Below are 21,385 nucleotides of genomic sequence, written 5' to 3' on the forward strand. Positions count from 1 at the left end.
TCAGTCACCCCTTCCCTAGAGGGGGATCCCAGCTGCTTTGCATCCCTGCCCTCTAATTCCAGGCTATTGGCCCCTTTCTCCCAGCAGCCAGGTGGCAATGTGCTCACTTAGATGATGGCTGAAATCTTTCCACAAATCTCCTAGCTCACCCTGGAATAGAGATGCTGTGGTTACTGATGTTGTTATGATCTCTTTCTCTTTGCCCTTCTGCTTCCAGGATGGCCCAACTTTACCGTAACATTCCACATCTTCTTCCTCCTTTCTTGTCTGGGTAGGAGTTTCTTTCCTTTTTAAAAACCCTGACTTTCACATACATTGTTTTCTCTCACATATAGGAGCAATCAATAGTGGCACAGGTTGGTTCTCTGGCCCAGACCTGAAGCCCATCACAGCCGTTGGAGTGGCTGCAGGGCCTGTTGCAGGAGTTGCTGGGGCTGCAGGGCCCATCACAGGACTTGTTCAGGCTGCATGGCCTGTTGCAGGGGTTTGGAGTGGTTGCACGGCCCATTGTAGGAGTTGCTGTGGCTGCAAGGCCATTAAGAGGAGTTGCAGCGGCTGTGGGGCCTGTCACAAGGGTTGGAGTGGCACTGACTGCAGCTCAGTAAGCACAGGCCAAGTTGCACATTGCAGTGATTTGTGTCTCTTTGGAATTGCCAGGCTGATGACAACCCTTTTTCAAGCATTTCACCATTTTTTCTAGAATTCTGCACTTGTTCAGGAGTGAAGTTCCAAAGCACTGGAGGTGCCCACTGATCAAGGTGCCTGCTCGTATCCTCCCACAATCCCTGCCACTCTTAGCTCTCCTGCCTTGGGGCAGATCTCTGGAGGGCATTAATAATAAGTTGGTTAATGTTAAACAAAGCCTGAAACACATTCAGGAGACATCACAATGGTAACATGCTGGTTTGACCATCCCAAGGATATTCAAAGCTTTGAAGAGCTAGCGTAATTATCCTGGAGGAGAAGGAGGAGGTGAAGTAGAAATGGAGAGTGAAGAAGTGGAGAAAAGTGTCCCCCCATTGCCCTCTTGGTGTCCCTATCTACCAGCTCTGGGGGCTGAGTACCAGGGGAACAAATGGTCCAGCTGATAAAGACTGAGGCAAAGAAGTCATTAAGTAACTCAGCCTTTTCCTCATCACTTCTCACTAGGCTTCCTCCCACATCCAATAAAGGTCGAAGACACTTCTTAATCTTCCTTTTTAATTTTTTATTTATTAGAAAACTTTTTTACTGTCTTAGAAACTAATAGCCAGACTGAGTGAGACTAGAGCTTTAGCCCTTCTAACTTTGCCTTGCACAGCCTCACAACATTTAGGACACCGCTCCAGGCAAAAAGAGAGCATGTGTGACAAGGAAACAGAGAAAAGCTGGGACCTGGCAGCCTTCCATCCCCTACCATTCTGTGACTCTGTGCTGCAGTTCCATTCAGCTGGTAACTCCGTTATTATCCAAACTTCGCTGCAGCACCTGATGCTGCTGTCTTGTCAAATATAGCACAATTACGGTGAGTCATCTGCATATAGACATTAACAGCTGACAGAATGGAGCATCTGTCTAGGGGCAAATTGAGAAACTGCATGAATTTGCCTACAGAAACCTCTTGACACTCACAGGAGGAGTGAGGTCGTGCAATGGAGAAAGAGCAACCCCACACATCAGGGCAGACTGGGACCCTGCTGAGTGAGCAGTGCCCAGGAGGAGGAGGGCCTGGGAACCACGAGGGATACCATACGAGCAGTGGTGCTGCTCCCCAGGAACCAGGCCAGCTTCCTACAGAGCTGCCTTATGAGGAGCATGGCCACCAAGAAGATCTTAGTTATCAGACTCAGCTCAGATCCAGTGAGACACCAGAGGGACAAATGTCTACATCCATCAGGGAAAGATGTGCAGCTTTGAGAGTGCCTAGGTTAGCCTGTTGTGGAGAGCAGAAAGGGCTGTGACAAGGCTGAGAGTCCCAACAGGACCCAGGGCTTTGTGTCCATGGCTCTGGCTGTTGTCTCTGCCACTGAGGCCTAGGAGGAGACAGCTTATCGGTAAAGCACCAGGGCCTCATTGCCTCCTCGCAGCCACCCATGAACCAGGCAGGGCTCGTACCATTCTCTTGCACTTGGCCATGCACATCCCCATCTCCTCCTGCCCCAGAAAGAGCCCTGAGCAGTGTGTGAAGGGAAAGGATCTCCATTCCCAGGGATGGGGAGTCAAGGCCTGGCCCTTTTCATTCGTGAAACACATCCAGTTTTCCTACACATCAGGGTCACCTTCACATTGCCTTTGTCTCCTTGTCCTCCCTGCGTCCAATGCTCTGCTCTAACGAGCTCCAAGGGAGGCTGTGTCAGTGCTGGCCCTCAGGGGGACACTGCAGGAAACTTGCCTCTGACTTGGACTTGTTGAGAGATGTCTTCAATTGTCTGAGGTTCGTGGGCTCCTCAGCAAAGCCCCCCGACGGGGGATTCCAATGCCTTGGGCTGTGCGTCTGGTGCTGAGCTGGGCCGGGCTCGTGGGACAGAGAGAGCTCGTGGCAAGAGGGCCCTGGTGCAGAGAGACAGCTGTGCCCAGGAGCAGCTCCTGTGCACAGCGCAGCAGGGCTGGGGTCTCTGACCGCAGCTGGCACGGGGACAGGAGAGGAGAGAAGGAGAGAGGGCTTGGAGGCAGTTGGCAGTGGGAGGATGCTGAGAGCTGCCTGCAGGAGAAATCTGCACAGCCCTTGACAAGGTACGTCTCTGGCTGCAGGGCCATGCAGCTACATGTCCTGGAAGGGTCTCGTGCTGGGTCTTGTTTGTGGGCGGGCAGTGGGCAATGCAGTAGGCTTTGGGAGTCCTGCTGGATGGCACTGCGAGGTGAGGAAGTCTGGCAGAAGCCCCTTGGAGTGCCCTAAGCCAGGTGCCCCTGGTCAGACCAGAACACCCTGCACTGCCTGGCACTCCCAGGCTCTCTGCCAGCTGCCCCGCAGCTCCTGCAGCCATGGAAAGAAGAGAAGCTCCCAAGCTCCATCTGGCTTGCTGTGGCCCTTCTTCCTCAGCAGAATTCTCCTCTTTCTTCTCAGGGAAACACCTCAATCTTATGATAGCGCAGCTCAGAGAGGGGTGAAACAAGGCAGCTGAGAACAGGACTGGTGGACAGAAGGGCTCTTCTCGGTCTTCATAATGGACACTCCCATAAAATATCAGCAGGAGTGTCCAGGAAATGTGAGGGCATTCAACCATCCAATACCTATCCTAAGCATTACAGGGCCTACTGGGATAAAATAAAGCAAACAAAATCCCTACAGCTCAGCTCTGCGTTCAGATGACTTGTTTGCAGGAACCGACTAGTCAAATGGAGTTGAGTTTCCCCCATGTTCCTGCTTCCCTCCTGCTGCACAGCAGGAAGGACTCCTCTTTGATCCCACAGCAGCCCCTGCTCCCAGTGCCACTCTCAGCCAGCACGAGCTGCAGCTCAAGCAGGGGAGATGCAGAAAGGTTCTCCTGCAAAGAGAGAGGCTTGGGTGGGGGTGCTCTAAGACTTGCAATAGGTTTTCCTGAGATAAGTCTGTTCTAACCTTTTTCTGCCTTTTCCTCTTCAACAGACAGCAGTGTCCAAATTCAGGAAATGGCCAACAGCAGCTCTGTGAGCGAGTTCCTCCTGCTGGCATTTGCAGACACGCGCGAGCTGCAGCTCCTGCACTTCGGGCTCTTCCTGGGCATCTACCTGGCTGCCCTCCTGGGCAACGGCCTCATCCTCACCGCCGTAGCCAGCGACCACCGCCTCCACACCCCCATGTACTTCTTCCTCCTCAACCTCGCCCTCCTCGACCTGGGCTGCATCTCCACCACTCTGCCCAAAGCCATGGCCAATGCCCTCTGGGACACCAGGGCCATCTTCTACCAAGGATGTGCTGCACAGGTCTTTTTCTTTCTCTTCTTTATATCAGCAGAATATTATACTCTTACTGTCATGTCCTATGACCGCTACGTTGCCATCTGCAAGCCCCTGCACTACGGGAGCCTCGTGGGCAGCAGAGCTTGTGCCCAGATGGCAGCAGCTGCCTGGGGCAGTGGCTTTCTCAATGCTGTCCTGCACACGGCCACTACGTTTTCCCTGCCCCTCTACCAAGGCAATGCTGTGAACCAGTTCTTCTGTGAAATCCCCCAGATCCTCAAGCTCTCCTGCTCAGGTTCAGACTTCCTAAAGGAACTTAGACTTCTGGTTGTTAGTGCATGTTTAGCATTTGGCTGTTTTGTTTTCATTGTGCTGTCCTATGTGCAGATCTTCAGGGCCGTGCTGAGGATGCCCTCTGAGCAGGGCCGGCACAAAGCCTTTTCCACGTGCCTCCCTCACCTGGCCGTGGTCTCCCTGTTTGTCAGCACTGCTGTGTTTGCCCACCTGGAGCCCCCATCCATCTCCTCCCCATCCTTGGACATGGTGGTATCATTTCTGTACTCGGTGGTGCCTCCAGCAGTGAACCCCCTCATCTACAGCATGAGGAACCAGGACCTCAAGGAGGCAGTGAAGAAACTCTTCGGGTCGGGGCTGCCGCTTCCCTGGAGCCATGGCCATGGCCAGCAGCAGGACGTGGCCTTTTCACTGCTGCTCTCTTTTGCTTCCACATTGTGCTTCTTGTATTTGGATAAGCCCTGAGATCTCATGTATGTTGGTGACAGTCCTGTTATCCCTACATTGGCATCTCTTCAATGTCTCTGCATGCCTCTTGCAAACCTGGTTTCAGGAATACACCCAAGGAGCTGCTTCCTGAACAGACCCGTTGCTTTTCTGGGCCTCACAATGGATCAGAACCCCAGAGTGATCAGTGAAGGACCAAGGGCTGGACTGGGAGGTGCCTTCTTGCTTGCCTATGGCCCAGCAAACAACAACTGGCCTTTGAATTATCTGCCTGGAACTGTCCCAGTGGTGCTGGGTCTGATGGCAAATGGCGTCCTGGAGAGGAATCTGGAGCTGCTCTGTGCCTGGGCCAGGCCTCTTGTGCTGGGCTAGGGAGTGGGGCTGGCCCTGCGGGGCACAGGCACTCTGTGCTGGGGATGTCCCAGGCAGGAGAGCAGGGCTCCTGCAGCTTCACGGCCCTCCATCTCCTGAGCCGTGGCTGGCCCCAGCGCGGGGGCTGCTGGGGAGGCCCAGAGCCGCCTTTGTGCCAGCAGCTGCGGTGCCTTGCGAGGGGCTGGGGCTGTGCTAGTGTTGTGGTTTAACCCGGCCGGCAGGTAAACACCACACAGCTGTTCGCTCACCCTCCCCCCTCCCTCTCTGGGATGGGGGAGAGAAACGGGAAAGTGAAGCCGGTGAGTTGAGATAAAGACAGTTTATTAAGACAGGAATATAATAATAACAATAATAATAATAATAGTGATAATGATAATAGTATTATTAATAATAATGTGTAAGAAAACAAGTGATGCACAATGTAATTGCTCACCACCCGCTGACCGATGCCCAGCCTATCCCCGAGCAGCCGGCCCCCCACCCCAGCCAGCCACCCCTATATATGGTTTAGCATGACGTCAGATGGTATGGAATACCCGTTTGGCCAGTTGGGGTCAGCTGTCCTGGGTCTGCCCCCTCCCAGCTCCTGCTGCACCCCCAGCCTGCTCGCTGGCAGGACAGAGCGAGAAGCTGAAAAGTCCTTGGCCTGGTGGAAACACTGCTCTGCAACAATTAAAACATCAGCATGTTATCAGCGCTCTTCTCATCCTAATCCAAAACAGAGCACCCTACCAGCTACTATGAGGGAAAATTAACTCTGTCCTAACTGGAACCAGGACAGATATCCACCCCTTATTCCATACCATTTATGTCATGCTCAGGTTACACTCTGTCCAATACATTCTAATTAATCACCATTTTCATCTATGATATATAGCAATCATGGTAGTGATGACATACATTATTATATTATAATTAGCATACTACAATTCAACTCATGGGCTATTCTCACCCAGTATCAAATCCCCTTGAGGTACACACCGGACCTCCCCATTCTTTTGCATTACCCACCAAGTGCATCCAGGTCCCTGAGCAAAAGCAATTCCACGAATGGGTTTGCCTTTTCCTGAGGCAGGAGTAGCCCAGACTGTTTTTCCCAGCATGTTTCTTACGTGCACTACAGGAACTTTATCCCCTTCTACAGTGCGTAACAGGTTCGATTGGGCAGGTCCAGCTCAGTTGGCAGATCCCCTGGAATTGACTAACCAGGTGGCCTTTGCCAAATGTGTATCCCAATTTTTGAATGTCCCAGCACCCATTGCTTTCAGTGTAGTCTTCAACAGTCCATTGTATCGTTCAACTTTTCCAGAGGCTGGTGCATGATAGGGGATGTGATACACCCACTCAATACCATGTTCTTTGGCCCAAGTGTCTATAAGGTTGTTTCGGAAATGAGTCCCGTTGTCTGACTCAATTCTCTCTGGGGTGCCATGTCGCCATAGGACTTGCTTTTCAAGGCCCAGGATAGTGTTCCGGGCGGTGGCATGGGGCACCGGATATGTTTCCAGCCATCCGGTGGTTGCTTCCACCATTGTTAAGTACGTGGCGCTTGCCGTTGCGGGTTTGAGGGAGTGTGATGTAATCAATCTGCCAGGCCTCTCCATATTTATATTTCAGCCATCGTCCTCCATACCAAAGAGGCTTGGACCGTTTGGCTTGCTTGATTGCAGCACATGTTTCACAATCATGAATAACCTGTGCTATAGTGTCCATGGTCAGGTCCACCCCTCGATCACGAGCCCATCTGTATGTTGCATCTCTACCTTGATGGCCTGGTGTCCTGGGCCCATCGGGCTATAAATAATTCACCTTTATGTTGCCAGTCCAGGTCCACCTGAGCCACTTCAATCTTAGCAGCCTGATCCACCTGCTGGTTGTTTTGATGTTCTTCAGTAGCCCGATTCTTGGGCACATGAGCATCTACATGGCGTACCTTTACAACCAGGTTCTCTACCCGGGCAGCAATATCTTGCCACAATGCCGCAGCCCAGATAGGTTTGCCCCTGCGCTGCCAGTTGTTCTGCTTCCATTGCTGTAACCACCCCCACAGGGCATTTGCTACCATCCATGAATCAGTATAGAGATAGAGAACTGGCCACTTTTCTCGTTCAGCAATATCTAAAGCCAGCTGAATGGCTTTCACTTCTGCAAACTGACTCGATTCACCTTCTCCCTCAGCAGCTTCTGCAACTCGTCGTGTAGGACTCCATACAGCAGCTTTCCATCTCCGATGCTTTCCCACAATACGACAGGACCCGTCAGTGAACAAGGCATATTTCTTCTCTTTTTCCGGTAGCTTGTTGTACAGCGGGGCTTCTTCAGCACGAACCACCTCCTCCTCTGATGATATCCCAAAGTATTGGCCTTCTGGCCAGTCCATAATCACCTCCAAGATTCCTGGGCGACTGGGGTTTCCTATTCGAGCCCGCTGAGTAATCAGTGCAACCCACTTGCTCCATGTAGCATCAGTTGCATGATGTGTAGAGGGGACCCTTCCTTTGAACATCCAGCCTAGTACCGGCAGTCGGGGTGCCAGGAGGAGCTGCGCTTCAGTACCGACCACTTCCGAAGCAGATTGAACTCCTTCGTATGCTGCCAATATCTCCTTTTCAGTTGGAGTATAGCGGGCCTCAGATCCTCTGTATCCCCGACTCCAAAACCCCAGGGGTCGACCTCGAGTTTCCCCAGGTTCTTTCTGCCAGAGGCTCCAGGTGGGACAATTCTCCCCGGCTGCGGTGTAGAGCACATTCTTTACATCTGGTCCTGTTCGGACTGGCCCGAGGGCTACTGCATGAACTATTTCCTGCTTAATTTGTTCAAAGGCTTGTCGTTGCTCAGGGCCCCATTCAGAAGCATTCTTCTTACGGGTTACTTGGTAGAGCGGGTTTACAATCAGACTGTAATTTGGAATATGCATTCTCCAAAACCCCACGACACCTAGGAAAGTTTGTGTTTCTTTTTTGCTAGTTGGTGGAGACATAGCTGTTATTTTGTTTATCACATCCATTGGGATTTGACGACGTCCATCTTGCCATTTTATTCCTAAAAACTGGATCTCTCGTGCAGGTCCTTTAACTTTATTCTGTTTTATGGCAAAACTGGCCTTCAGAAGGATTTGGACTATTTTCTTCCCTTTCTCGAAAACTTCTTCTGCTGTGTCACCCCACACAATGATGTCATCGATGTACTGCAGGTGTTCAGGAGCTTCCCCCTGCTCCAGCGCAGACTGGATCAGTCCATGGCAAATGGTAGGGCTGTGTTTCCACCCCTGGGGCAGCCAATTCCAAGTATATTGGACTCCCCTCCAAGTGAAAGCAAACTGTGGCCTGCACTGTGCTGCTAGAGGGATGGAGAAAAATGCATTAGCGATATCAATTGTGGCATACCACTTGGCTGCCTTTGATTCCAGTTCATACTGGAGTTCTAGCATGTCCGGCACTGCAGCACTCAGTGGTGGCGTGACTTCGTTCAGGCCACGATAGTCCACTGTTAGTCTCCACTCACCATTAGACTTTCGCACTGGCCATATGGGACTATTAAAAGGTGAATGAGTCTTGCTGATCACTCCTTGGCTCTCCAGTTGACTAATTAGCTTATGGATGGGACTCAGGGAGTCTCGGTTGGTGCGATATTGCCGCCGGTGCACAGTTGTGGTAGCGATCGGCACTTGCTGTTCTTCAACCGTCCGCAACCCCACAACAGAAGGGTCCTCTGAGAGACCAGGCAAGGTAGACAACTGTTTAATGTCCTCTGTCTCCAAGGCAGCTATGCCAAAAGCCCAGCGGAACCCTTTTGGGTCCTTGAAATATCCTCTTCTAAGATAGTCTATGCCAAGGATGCACGGAGCATCTGGGCCAGTCACAATACGGTGCTTTTGCCACTCATTCCCGGTTAGGCTCACTTCAGCCTCCAATACAGTTAACTGCTGGGATCCCCCCGTCACACCATAAATACAGATGGGCTCTGCCCCTTTATAGCTTGATGGCATTAGAGTACATTGTGCACCGGTGTCTACTAAAGCCTTATACTTCTGTGCGTCTGACGTGCCAGGCCATCGAATCCACACAGTCCAATAAACTCGATTGTCCCTTTCCTCCCCCTGGCTGGAGGCAGGGCCCCTCTAGTCCTGGTCAGAATCTTCGTTTCTGTGTTTAAAGGACTGCCTGCTGGAAGTTGGAGCCGCAAACTTTTCAGAGAACCCCTTTTTCCCAATTGTTTTCTTTTGCAATTCACGTACCCGTGCCTCTAGGGTCGCAGTAGATTTTCCATCCCATTTTCTCATGTCCTCTCCATGGTCACGTAGGTAAAACCACAGGGTGGCGCGGTGTGTGTGCCCACCATATTGTCTTCCTTGCATAGATGAACGTTTACCCCTAATAGTTGAGACACTGGTTTGTACAGGTGGGGAGGAAAATAATCTCTCTTCAAGTTGGTGGATCTTTTCAGAAAGTTTCTCCAAAGTATTCTCTTTTAGCTGGTGGACACTGGTTTGTTCAGGTGAAGGGGAAGATAATCTTTCTTCAAGTTGGTGGATCTTTTCAGAGAGTTTCTCCAAAGCATTCTCTTTTAGCTGGTGGACACTGGTTCGTTCAGGTGGAGGGGAAGATAAATTCTCCTTAAGTTGGTGGACCTCTTCAGAGAGTTTCTCCACAGCTGAGACACAGGCCTTTAGGGAAGAGGAGAGATTTCCTTCGTACTGCCGGAGTATTTTAGTCACTTCATTCACTGTGGGAGTCTCCTCCGCTTTCCAGGCTAGTATTGCCAATGAGCTGGCATATGATGATGGTGCACTCTGTACAAACTTCCGCCACATGGGTAGTGTACACCGGACTGTATCTGGATCTGCGGATGTTTGTACGTCGTCTAGGTCCTTATAAATTACTTCCCGTACGGCCAATTCCCTCAGGTACTGAATTCCCTTCTCCATGGTGGTCCATTTGCCTGGTAGACATACAAGTTCTTCCTTGAAGGGATACCTTTCCTTCACAGCTGACAGGAGACGCCTCCAGAGGCTGCGAGATCGTGCTCCATCTCCAATTGCTTTGTCAATGCATGCGTCTCTAGCAAGGGATCCCAGCCGCCTGGCTTCCTTGCCCTCTAATTCCACATAATTGGCTCCGGTGTCCCAGCACCGGAGCAGCCAGGTGACAAGCTGCTCACCTATACAGCGACCATAATCTTTTCGCACATCTCGTAGCTCACGCTGGTATAGAGTCCGGGTAGTTACTGTTGATTTTTCGACATCCTCATCCTCATCTTCAGTCTCCTGCACCTTTGATGGCCCAGCCTCGTCTTCACTATGCCCAGACTTAGCAGAAGACTGTCTGCGTTCTAAACGACCTGAGCCTCTATACCATTTTTTCACCTTGCCTACAGGGGCAACTTGCACTGCTACAGCTCGTTTCTCTAACCCAGACACAGGGTCTGCCACAGGGGTTGGAATACCCTCTGCGGGGTCAACTTGCACTGCTACAGCTCGTTTCTCTGACCCAGCCACAGGAGTGGGAGCAGCTGCAGGAGCTGGAGCTGCTGCAGGGGCTGGAACTGGAGCGGCTGCAGGGGCTGGAGTGGCTGCGGGAGCTGGAGCTGGAGCGGCTGCAGGAGCTGGAGCGGCTGCAGGAGCTGGAGCTGGAGCAGCTGCAGGAGCTGGAGTGGCTGCAGGAGCTGGAGCTGGAACGGCTGCAGGAGCTGGAGCGGCTGCAGGAGCTGGAACTGGAATGGCTGCAGGAGCAGGAGCGGCTGCAGGAGCTGGAGCTAGGTTGCTAGTAGCATCAATTGCAGCTCGATAGGCACAAGCCAGACCCCAGCACGCTACAGTGATTTGTGTCACTTTGGAACTGCCAGAGTCATGACACCTTTTTTTCAAGCATTCTGCCAGCTTTTTAGGATTTTGCAGTTGTTCAGGGGTGAATGTCCAAAACACTGGAGGTGACCACTGCTCTAGAAACCTGCCCATATCCTCCCACACTCCCTGCCACTCGCAACTATCCCGCCTCAAGACAGATCTCTGGATGAGATTCCTAAGTAGTTGTTTAACCCTCAACAAAACCTGAAGCGCATTCAGGAGACATAACAACAAGAGCAGGCTGGTCTGAGTATCCCAAGGATATTCAACATCTCGGAGAACCACCGTAACTAGCTCGGGGGATAAGAGGGTGGTGAAGGAGAAAGGGAGAGTGAACAAGTAGGGAAACATGTCTTCCCCTGTCCCCTTCACAGATTGGCTCCCTAACGAAAACAGGCAATAGGTGTAATTGATAATAGTTTCCAAGATATGGTTTCCAAAGTATAGAGTCGACATCAGTGCTGAGTACAAATACCAGGTTAGAGTCATGACCAGATATTTCATCATTTCATAAGCCATTGTTACACCACACAGTACCATAACGATCTTAAACCAGGGCCCGGAAAGGATAAACAGTGCGACAGGGAGCACATACAGAAAGTAATGCGCTATAAAACTCAATTTGGAAAACAGGCACAGCAGACTGGAGATTAAGGCAATCAACATCGTGACTAGCAACTATTAAGCAGGTCCAATACTTATACCAATTTTAGTTTAACACACTCTGGTCAAATTTGTCGATATCTCAACCCTTTGAGCCCCATGTTGGGCGCCAAAAGGACTGTTGTGGTTTAACCCGGCTGGCAGCTAAACACCACACAGCCGTTCGCTCACCCTCCCCCCTCCCTCTCTGGGATGGGGGAGAGAAACGGGAAAGTGAAGCCGGTGAGTTGAGATAAAGAGAGTTTATTGAGACAGGAATATAATAATAACAATAATAATAATAATAGTGATCATGATAATAGTATTAATAATAGTAATGTGTAAGAAACAAGTGATGCACAATGCAATTGCTCACCACCCGCTGACCGATGCCCAGCCTATCCCTGAGCAGCTGGCCCCCCCACCCCGGCCAGCCACCCCTATATATTGTTTAGCATGACGTCAGATGGTATGGAATACCCCTTTGGCCAGTTTGGGTCAGCTGTCCTGGGTCTGTCCCCTCCCAGCTCCTGCTGCACCCCCAGCCTGCCCGCTGGCAGGACAGAGCAAGAAGCCGAAAAGTCCTTGGCCTGGTGTAAACACTGCTCTGCAACAATTAAAACATCAGCATGTTATCAGAGCTCTTCTCACCCTAATCCAAAACATAGCACCCTACCAGCTACTAGGAGGAAAAATTAACTCTGTCCTAACTGGAACCAGGACATGCCCTATCAGCTGCAGAGACAGAAGTGACCTCCCAGTCAGTGCCCCAGTCCCCTTCCTACTGCTGGGGCAGGAGATCCTGAGGCAGGGCTGACCTCTCTCTAGCCCCCTCGATACCTGTTTTAACTTTCTGGGTTAGAGATGAAATGCAGTTTTAGTGGGAGTGTTTGGAGTTCTGCTTGTGCTGTCAGGTCTGTGGCTAAGGTATGGACAAGCTCTGTGGTTTAGGGTTTTTTAGGTCTACCAAGGATACTACGGTTAAGTAGAGCATTTTAATGCTAGTGTTAAGGAAAGGGATCAGGATGAACAAGAGAGAAAATGGATTCCTGTCAGAGTATTGTAGTAGCATTTAGGTTTAGGGATTAAAATTACTGGATCAAGAAAGGGAAGGGCCATACGTGACTGTTTTAAGTCAGTGTTACTGCAGCATCAACATTACATGACCCCTCTTACCTCTACGAAATCATTAATTTCTGCTGACCAAGCTCTGCTTCCTACCCCAAAATCTCACATCTCTCTTGTCCAGGCTGCTCCTGACCTCCCCATATCTTATTGGGATCAGCTTTCTGATGACATTCATGATCCCAGAGTATCTGTCTCACCTCTGTTAGCTACTCTAGTCTTGAGACAGTAGTAGTCAGGAGGGAAAAGGGCACAAGGTCTTTAGGAGCATCCTGCACAATGTGCCCATCAGCTCTGCACCTCCGCAAAACTGCGCTTCCTACCTACAAGTTTTGTTTTCGAAATGGCTTCTATGGTCCATGGTTCCTTTTTCCAGGCCCTCACACATGGTTTTGTTTCGGATGTGCAGGGATGGGATAAGGAAAGCCAAGGCATGAATGGAACTGAGCTTATCAAGTGAAGCAAAGAATAACAGGAAGAGATTCTACAGATACATGGCTCAGAAAAGAAAGGCCAGGGAGAGTGTACCCCCTCTGATGGATGAGAAGGGTGAACTGGTAATGACAGCCATGGAGAAGGCTGAGGGACTCAGCAACGTCTTCTCCTCAGTCTTCCCTGCCAGTCAGGCTTCCCAAGTCTTTCATTTCCCTGAACCCAGAGATGGAGACTGGGGGTCAAAGTCCCACCTGCTGTAAGTGAAGAGCAGGTTTGAGACCACCTGATGAAACTAAACAAGTACAAGTCTATGGGGCATGATAACTTGCACTCCAGGTCCTGAGGGAACTGGCCGATGTAGTTGCCAAGCCTCTCTCCATCCTATTTGAAGAGTCCTGGCAGTCGAATGAAGTCCATGGTGACTGAGAAAAGGAAAACATCACTCCCCTTTTTAAAAAGGGTAGAAAGGAGGATCCAAGGAACTAGAGAACGGTGAACCTCACCTCTGTGCCTGGTAAGATCATGGAAAAGATCCTCCTGGAATCAATATCAATGCACATGCAAGAGAAAGAGGTGATCCGAGACACCCAGCATGGCTTCACCAAAGGGTAAATCATGCTGGCCCAATTTGATGGCTTTCTACAATGGAGTGACTACATCAGACGACAAGGGAAGACCGAGTGATGTCATCTACTTGGAATTGTGATGTCACAGTCCGCCATGACATCCTGGTCTCCAAATTGGAGGGATACACATTTGATGGGTGCGCCATTGAGTGGATAAAGGTTTGGCTTGAAGGTCACATGCAGAGAGTCATGGTCAATAGTTCTATGTCCAAGTGGAGGCTGGTTATGAGTGGCGTCCCTCAGGGGTATATCCTGAGACCGGTACTGTTTAATATCTTTATCAATGACAGGGATAGTGGGATAAAGTGCACACTCAGCAAGTGTGCAGATGACACCAAGCTGAGTGGTGTAGTTGATGCAACAGAGGAAGGGATGCCATCCAAAGGGTCCTGGACGAGCTTGAAATTTGGGCCCAAGTTAACCTAAGGAGGGTCAAGAAGTCCAAGTGCAAGGTGCTGCACGTGGGCCGGGGAAATCCCAGACATGGGGATAGGCTGGGAGAAGAACTCATTGAGAGCAGCCCTGCAGAGAAGGACTTGGGGGTTCTGCTGGATGAAAAGTTTGAAATGAGCCAGCAGTGTGTGCTGGCAGCCCAGAAGGCCAACTGCATCCTGGGCTGCATCAAGACAGGAGTGGCCAGCAGATAGAGGCAGGTGACTGTCCCCCTCTGCTCTGCCCTTGTGAAGCCTCACCTGGAGTACTGTGTCCAGGTTTGGGGCCACCAGCACAAGAAGGATGTGGAGCACCTACAGCACATCTAGAGGAGGGCTCCAAAGATGATCAGAGGGGTGGAGCACCTCGCCTGTGAAGACAGGCTGAAGGAGTTAGGTTTGTTCAGCCTGGAGAAGAGGAGGCTCCAGGGAGACCTCCTTGCAGCTTTTCAATCCTTAAAGGGGTCTTTTAAAAACAATGGAGGAGGACTCTTTACTCGGGTAGACAATGACAGGAGGATGTGGGAATGGTCTTTTAGATTTAGACTAGACATCAGGAGGAAAATCTTCAGTGTAAGGGTAGTGAGGTACTGGAACAGGTTGCCCAGAGAAGTTGTGGATGCCCCGTCCCTGGAGGTGTTCAAGGCCAGGCTGGATGAGGCCTTGGCCAACCTGATCTAGTGGGTGGAATCTGGGGGGAGTTCAGTTAGATGATCTTTAAGGTCCCTTCCAACCCAAGCCATTCTACGATTTTATGATACTAGGATGAAAATTAACTGAATCCTAACCAAAACCAGGACACAAATAGACTAAGGGCAAGACATCTCTGTGCGTATATCAAAAGAGAGGATAGATGGTGATAGTTATTTAGAAAGTGTCAGACCTGAGTATGACATAGGAACAATGGTATGGAGTAAGGGGTGGATATAGTCTGAGTTTTAGCTGGGATAGACTTAATTTTTCTTCCAAGGAGCTGGGGGTCAAGGTGCAGAACCTTGCACTTGGACTTGTTGACCCTCCTTATGTTAGCTGGGGGTCAAGGCCTGGCCCTTGTGCATGGTGAAACACATCCAGCTTTTCTTCACATCAGGGTCACCTTCTCATTGCCTTTGTCTCCTTGTCTTCACTGCCTCCAATGCTCTGCTCTAACGAGCTCCAAGGGAGGCTGTGTCAGTGCTGGCCCTCAGGGGGACACTGCAGGAAACTTGCCTCTGACTTGGACTTGTTGAGAGATGTCTTCAATTGTCTCTCAGTGCCTGAGGTTCGTGGGCTCCTCAGCAAAGCCCCCCGAGGGGGGATTCCAATGCCTTGGGCTGGGCGCCTGGTGCTGAGCTGGGCCGGGCTCCTGGGACAGAGAGAGCTCGTGGCAAGAGGGCCCTGGTGCAGAGAGACAGCTGTGCCCAGGAGCAGCTCCTGTGCACAGCGCAGCAGGGCTGGGGGCTCTGACCGCAGCTGGCACGGGGAGAGGAGAGAAGGAGAGAGGGCTTGGAGGCAATTGGCAGTGGGAGGATGCTGAGAGCTGCCTGCAGGAGAAATCTGCACAGCCCTTGACAAGGTACGTCTCTGGCTGCAGGGCCATGCAGCTGCACGTCCTGGAAGGGTCTCCTGCTGGGTCTCGTTTCTGGGAGGGCAGTGGGCAATGCAGTAGGCTTTGGGAGTCCTGCTGGATGGCACTGCGAGGTGAGGAAGTCTGGCAGAAGCCCCTTTGAGTGTCAGAACCCAGCTGCCCCTGGTCAGCCAAGAGTGGGTGGCCAAGCCTCCTTCAGACACTGCAGGGGATGCAGATGGTATATTGGGACGCCCCAGCTTGCGGATATTCATGTCTGTCTGTGGGGCATCCTCCTGGCCTGCAGGCTGCTCTCCAGCAGGATGCAGCTCTCTCGTGGCATCCTTGTGTTATCCAGGTGCTCCAAGGAGGAGACACCTCTGTGCTAAGGCCATGTCCGTGCTGCTGGATGGCTGCCTGTGGGCAGCTGGAGTGAGGCCTCTGCAGCCCTGGATAGGAGGGAAGAGCTGAGATCCTGCTCAGGCACCAAGAGACAAGGTGAGAATTCTGTCCAGATGAACTGGGACTGGGGCTTCTCTGCTTTAAGCAGTCTCCACTTATTGGGAAACACAAGAGTGTGATCACTGTCCTAAGCATAGGAATATTTGCCTTGCTGTACATTGGTTGCATGAGTTCTTTGGAACAACACTGCAAAGTTTATAGATCTCATAAGTGGATTGAACTTGAGTTTCCCCCATGTTCCTGCCTCCCTCCTGCTGCACTGCAGGAAGGACTGCTCTGGAGCCCACAGCAGCCCCTGCTCCCAGTGCCATTCTCAGACAGCACCAGCCGCAGCTCAAGCAGGAGAGCTGCAGAAAGGTACTCCTGCAAAGAGAGAGGGTTGGGATGAGAGTGCTGTAAGACCTGCAACAGGTTTTCCTCAGAGAATTCTGTTCTAAATGTTTTCTGCCTTCTCCTTTTCAACAGACAACAGTGTCCAGAGTAAGCAAATGGCCAACAGCAGCTCTGTGAGCGAGTTCCTCCTGCTGGCATTTGCAGACACGCGGGAGCTGCAGCTCCTGCACTTCGGGCTCTTCCTGGGCATCTACCTGGCTGCCCTCCTGGGCAACGGCCTCATCCTCACCGCCGTAGCCTGCGACCACCGCCTCCACACCCCCATGTACTTCTTCCTCCTCAACCTCGCCCTCCTCGACGTGGGATCCATCTCCACCACTCTCCCCAAAGCCATGGCCAATGCCCTCTGGGACACCAGGGCCATCTCCTATCAAGGGTGTGCTGCACAGGTCTTTCTGTTTGTATTTTTGATGTCAGCTGAATATTCCCTTCTCACTATCATGTCCTACGACCGCTACGTGGCCATCTGCAAGCCCCTGCACTACGGGAGCCTCGTGGGCAGCAGAGCTTGTGCCCAGATGGCAGCAGCTGCCTGGGGCAGTGGCTTTCTCAATGCTGTCCTGCACACGGCCACTACATTTTCCCTGCCCCTCTGCCAAGGCAATGCTGTGGAGCAGTTCTTCTGTGAAATCCCCCAGATCCTCAAGCTCTCCTGTTCAGATGCCTACCTCAGGGAACTTGGGGCACTTGTGTGTAGTGTTTCTTTATTTTTTGGTTGCTTTATTTTCATTGTGCTGTCCTATGTGCTGATCTTCAGGGCGGAGCTGAGGATGCCCTCTGAGAAGGGCCGGCACAAAGCCTTTTCCACGTGCCTCCCTCACCTGGCCGTGGTCTCCCTGTTTGTCAGCACTGCCCTGTTTGCCTACCTGAAGCCCCCCTCCATCTCTTCCCCATCCCTGGACCCGCTGGTGGCAGTTCTGTACTCGGTGGTGCCTCCAGCAGTGAACCCCCTCATCTATAGCATGAGGAACAAGGAGCTTAAGCAAGCGCTGTGGAAATTAATGACTAGATGTGTTTCAGAAGCAATAAATTTCCATTCTACCTCTGCAGATGACTAGTAATATCAATGACTAGAAGAACAACTAGTATTATATATATAATTATTTTTGTGTGTGTTTGTGTATTTATGAGTGTTTTCATAACAGAACTTTCTTTTTTTAATACATTTAAAGTTGCCCATTAAAATGATATGATTCATCTCATTCAACCTCAGAGATTCTGTATATGAGGAGCCAGGCCCTCTGTGAATGTAAATAAAAGAAAGGAGCCTGTTGTTCCACTTCCATTTCAGTATGTACGTGTTGAATGTATATACTGAGACTCTCTACATGAAGAGAAACGTCTCTCTGTGAACATAAACAAAGTGAAGGAGCCTGCACTGCCTTCCTTGTGTGACGTCCTTCCTCTGAGAGCTGCTCTGGCTCTGCAGGGGCAGTGCCATGTGCAGGGCTGCAGAGGAAACGAGTCCCATCCCAGCAGCACGGGCAGGGAGCACCAGCGCTTGGGGCATGCCGAGCTGCTCTCTTGCCACTGCCCCCCTCTGGTGCTGAGCCCTGCTGGTGGGGTCAGGCCCGGCTGCTCCTGTAGCTTGGTGCCAGTGCTGCTGTGGGGCTGTGCTGGGACTGCAGGCAGGGACAGGCAGTGGGCACGGCAGTGGCACAGCCGGCCTGCGCTGCAGCACTTCCCTCCTAAGGGGGGATCTCCTCCAAGGTGGACTCACCACAGCTCAAGGGCTCAATCTGCTGTGAGCAGGCAGAGGAGAGCTCTGCAGCCCCAGGGCACGCAGCAGCCCCAGCCAAGGAGTCTGGCGAGTGATTTGACTGCAAGGTCCCTCCTGCCCTAGCACCTCCCAGAACTGGCACGGCACTGGCTCCTGTGTGTCAGAGAGGCTGGGAGCCCAGGAGCTGTGCCATGGGCTGGAAGGATCACAACCAGATCACTTCTACCTGGGCAGATTCTGGCCCAAAAAGGGGGTGTTTTGTAGGTGTGGTATTACGAGGGCAGTGGTGCCTCAGAAGCTCCAAGTCCAATAGGAAGCTAATGGCTGTTAAGTGGCCGGTGAGGTGACTTTTTTCTGAAGCAGCTGACAGGTCATCCTTGGACTCCTGGCTGGGATCTGTGCCTTTAGGCTCACATCTGCTGGTCTCCATGATAGGCCACCAGATGCATCTGCTCTGCACACAGTTTGTGAGACCCTCTCTTCCTAAGTAGCTGGTAGGCCCCATAGAGGAAGAGGTCTTGAATTGGGGTTGTCATGTCAGAGGTATCCGCTTTTCCCTGAACTCATCTTTCAGGGCTGCTTTTGTGGTGGTGCAGAGCTGCTGGGCACATTGTGCAGGGTGCTCCTACAGCCTTTGTGTGCTTCTCCATGCTGGCTTGTGAGCTGCTTCTTTCTCAGGAGCAGAGTAGCCAACCAAGGTGAGACAGATACTCTGAGTTCATGAAAGCCATCAGAAAGCTGCCCCTGAGAAGATGACTGATATGGAGAAGTCAGGAGAAGCCTGGCCAGGAGAGATGTGAGATTTGGGGGAGGGAAGAAGATCTTGGCCAGCAGAAGCTAATGATTTTGGAGAGGTAAAAATGCTCAGGTAATGTCGATCCCACAATAACGCAGACTTAAAGGAGTCATGTGAGGCCCTGTTTTAACCTGTAACATTAATACCCTAATCGAAATGCCACTCCACACCCTGACAGGAATCCACTGCTCTAATTTTTGACCACAATATCCCTTGAAGCCAAAATTAGTCATAACACCATTTCCATTACCTTTACTCTCTTGCTCACCCTGATCCCTGCCCTTAACATTAGCATTTAAATGCTCTAATAAAATCTAGTATTCTTGCAGACCTAAACAAAATGCTAAACCAAAGAGCTTGCCCATACCCTAACCACAGATCTGACACCCCAAGCCCAACACCAAACCCTCCCACTCAATAGTTGCTTAAGCTCTCACCCAGAAATGTTCTCCGTAGTCCCTAATGCCATACATGAACAACTAACATCCAAACCCTGTCCTCCTGTGCATTAACATCTTCACCTCCAACCACTCACCTAACTCTTAACTTTAGGTTCTTTTTCCCTTGGGGTAATGCAGGAACCGTGAGGATGTCGTACAGTCACATGGCATTCAGAGATGGATGTGAGGGGCCATGGATCTGATCAGCTTGTGGGCCACAAGGAGGAGATGGGTAGGAATGCTCTGATGAGCTCAGCTCTGCCTCAGGATCTCCTGCCCCAGCAGGAGGAATGGGACTGGGGCAGTGACTGGGAGGTCACTTCTGTCTCTGCAGCTGATAGGGCAGCAGCAGGAACGTGTCACGCAAAGGGACTGTGAGGTCCCTTGTGTCTGGAGGTGGCAGGTCACCCTTGGCTTCTCCCTGGGATGTGCACTTTAGGACTGACATCTGCCAGTGGCCCTGCTAGGCCAGCAGAAGGCCCCTGCTTGGCATGCTGCCTGTGGGATCCCCTCTGCCTCCATCCCCAGGACGACCCAGACAGAAAGAATGCCCGCACAGGGGTTGTCCTGTCCCTTCTGCTTGAGGCCAGAACTGGACAGCAGGAGGCACAAGGCTTGGCTGTGTCTAGCCAAGAAGCTGCAAGGCCAGCAGCAGGCCCAGGCCTTGGGAGATGCTGGTGAGGTGACTTCTGTCTGCTTGGCTGACAGGCCGCAAGGAGCCTGATGGGTTGGGATGCCTACTTTAGGAGTGGTTTCCACCCTGATGGACCTTTCTTTGGTATTAGGAAAGAGCAGGAGAGAGAAACTGCCACAAAGTGCACCTTGGAAGGGTGGCACTGGCCACATAGAGGAAAAAATATCCCTCAAAGTGTAGTGCTGTAGTGACAGAGGTCACCCAAAGAGTATCTGTGATCACACCATGGCTTTGAGTTTCAAGGAAAGCTGGTTAAGGTTGAAGAGACATGGGTGAGATGATGGAAATGCCGGGATGAGAGCAAGGTGGTGGACAGAGATGGGTGTCTGCAGACTTCAAGGAAATAGGGCAAAGTGTGGAACAGCATAGGAAAGCCTGCAGAGGAGAAGGCAGAGGGTGCTGGCAGGAATGGAAGGCCCCAACAGCCCTGACGTTTTTGTCCCTTTGCCTAGAGCTTGTGAGGAGACGAGATAGAGTCATTGCAATGGGGCCTCACTGCTTCCTTGATACCCTGTGCAGGGTTGGGGAGTTGTCATAATGAAGTTCTCGTGGCATCACGCTGCCCACCACATCATACAGACCCCAAGAAGAGCCCTGAGCCAGACGTGGGGGTGCAGGATCTCCCCTCCCAGTGGCTGGGGTCAGGCCTTGGCCCTTCTGCTTCACCAAAACCAACCAAGACTTTTCTCAGCACAGCGCTTTGCCTGTCTGTAATCATGGCCTCCAATTATCTGCCCTAAGAAGTCCCTGGGGAGGCTTTGTTAGGAACAGCCCTCAGTGGGGCCCATTAATACTCCAAGTCACTTCAACTTTTCCTTCTGACTTTACCTTCTCAAGCGGTTACATCATTCTCCTCTCAGTACCTGAGCTTCATAGACTGAGCACCAAAATACACCATGGAACTCATTAAAATGCAGAACGTCCTAAGCAGACATATCTCTCCCAGAATTTTCTTCATGTCTTCAAGACTTGTACAGCTAATTGGAGAGCTTTCATGGTGTAGTTAAGGAGGAAGATATCAAGAAGCACCTGAAAAAAATCTTTTCTCATCTTAAAGGATGTGTTTAGTGGAATTTCAGTTTGGAGCATTATTCTCTAAGTGATACTGGTCCAGGGTGTCTCCTTTGGAGATCTGCACAGGGAGGAAAAACAGACTCTTGAGGTCTGACACTGCATGGAGAACCTTGCTCCTCACCACCCCAGCCCTGACATTTCTCTCTTTGGCACTTGCATCACTTCTCCTTCCACCAGACTTTGGC

At 51.3% G+C, this 21,385-nt stretch overlaps 2 protein-coding genes across 2 annotated transcripts; both read left to right on the plus strand.

The window, feature by feature from the left end:
* Positions 1–3,588: 3,588 nt before the first annotated feature.
* LOC136787597 (olfactory receptor 14J1-like) lies at positions 3,589–14,070 on the plus strand. The gene is made up of 2 exons (XM_066984909.1): positions 3,589–4,502; positions 13,935–14,070. The coding sequence occupies exons 1-2, from the start codon at positions 3,589–3,591 to the stop codon at positions 14,068–14,070; spliced, it is 1,050 nt and encodes a 349-aa protein (XP_066841010.1).
* A 2,501-nt stretch (positions 14,071–16,571) lies between these two features.
* Positions 16,572–17,534, plus strand: LOC136787598 (olfactory receptor 14C36-like). Its single transcript, XM_066984910.1, has one exon. It carries the CDS (start codon positions 16,572–16,574, stop codon positions 17,532–17,534), a length of 963 nt encoding a protein of 320 aa, XP_066841011.1.
* The last annotated feature ends 3,851 nt before the right edge of the window (positions 17,535–21,385 follow it).

This window comes from Anser cygnoides, chromosome 30, assembly GCF_040182565.1.
Source record: "Anser cygnoides isolate HZ-2024a breed goose chromosome 30, Taihu_goose_T2T_genome, whole genome shotgun sequence".
NCBI classification, from domain to species: Eukaryota; Metazoa; Chordata; class Aves; order Anseriformes; family Anatidae; genus Anser; species Anser cygnoides.

What these genes read in the sequence shown, in the direction of transcription:
- LOC136787597 (XM_066984909.1), top strand. Translation starts at nt 3,589, where the DNA reads ATGGCCAACAGCAGCTCTGTGAGCGAGTTCCTCCTGCTGGCATTTGCA. An exon ending in GCAGTGAAGAAACTCTTCGG is followed by an intron (nt 4,503 to 13,934) that starts GTCGGGGCTGCC and finishes TATCAATGACAG; the next exon opens with GGATAGTGGGATAAAGTGCA.
- LOC136787598 (XM_066984910.1), top strand. Translation starts at nt 16,572, where the DNA reads ATGGCCAACAGCAGCTCTGTGAGCGAGTTCCTCCTGCTGGCATTTGCA.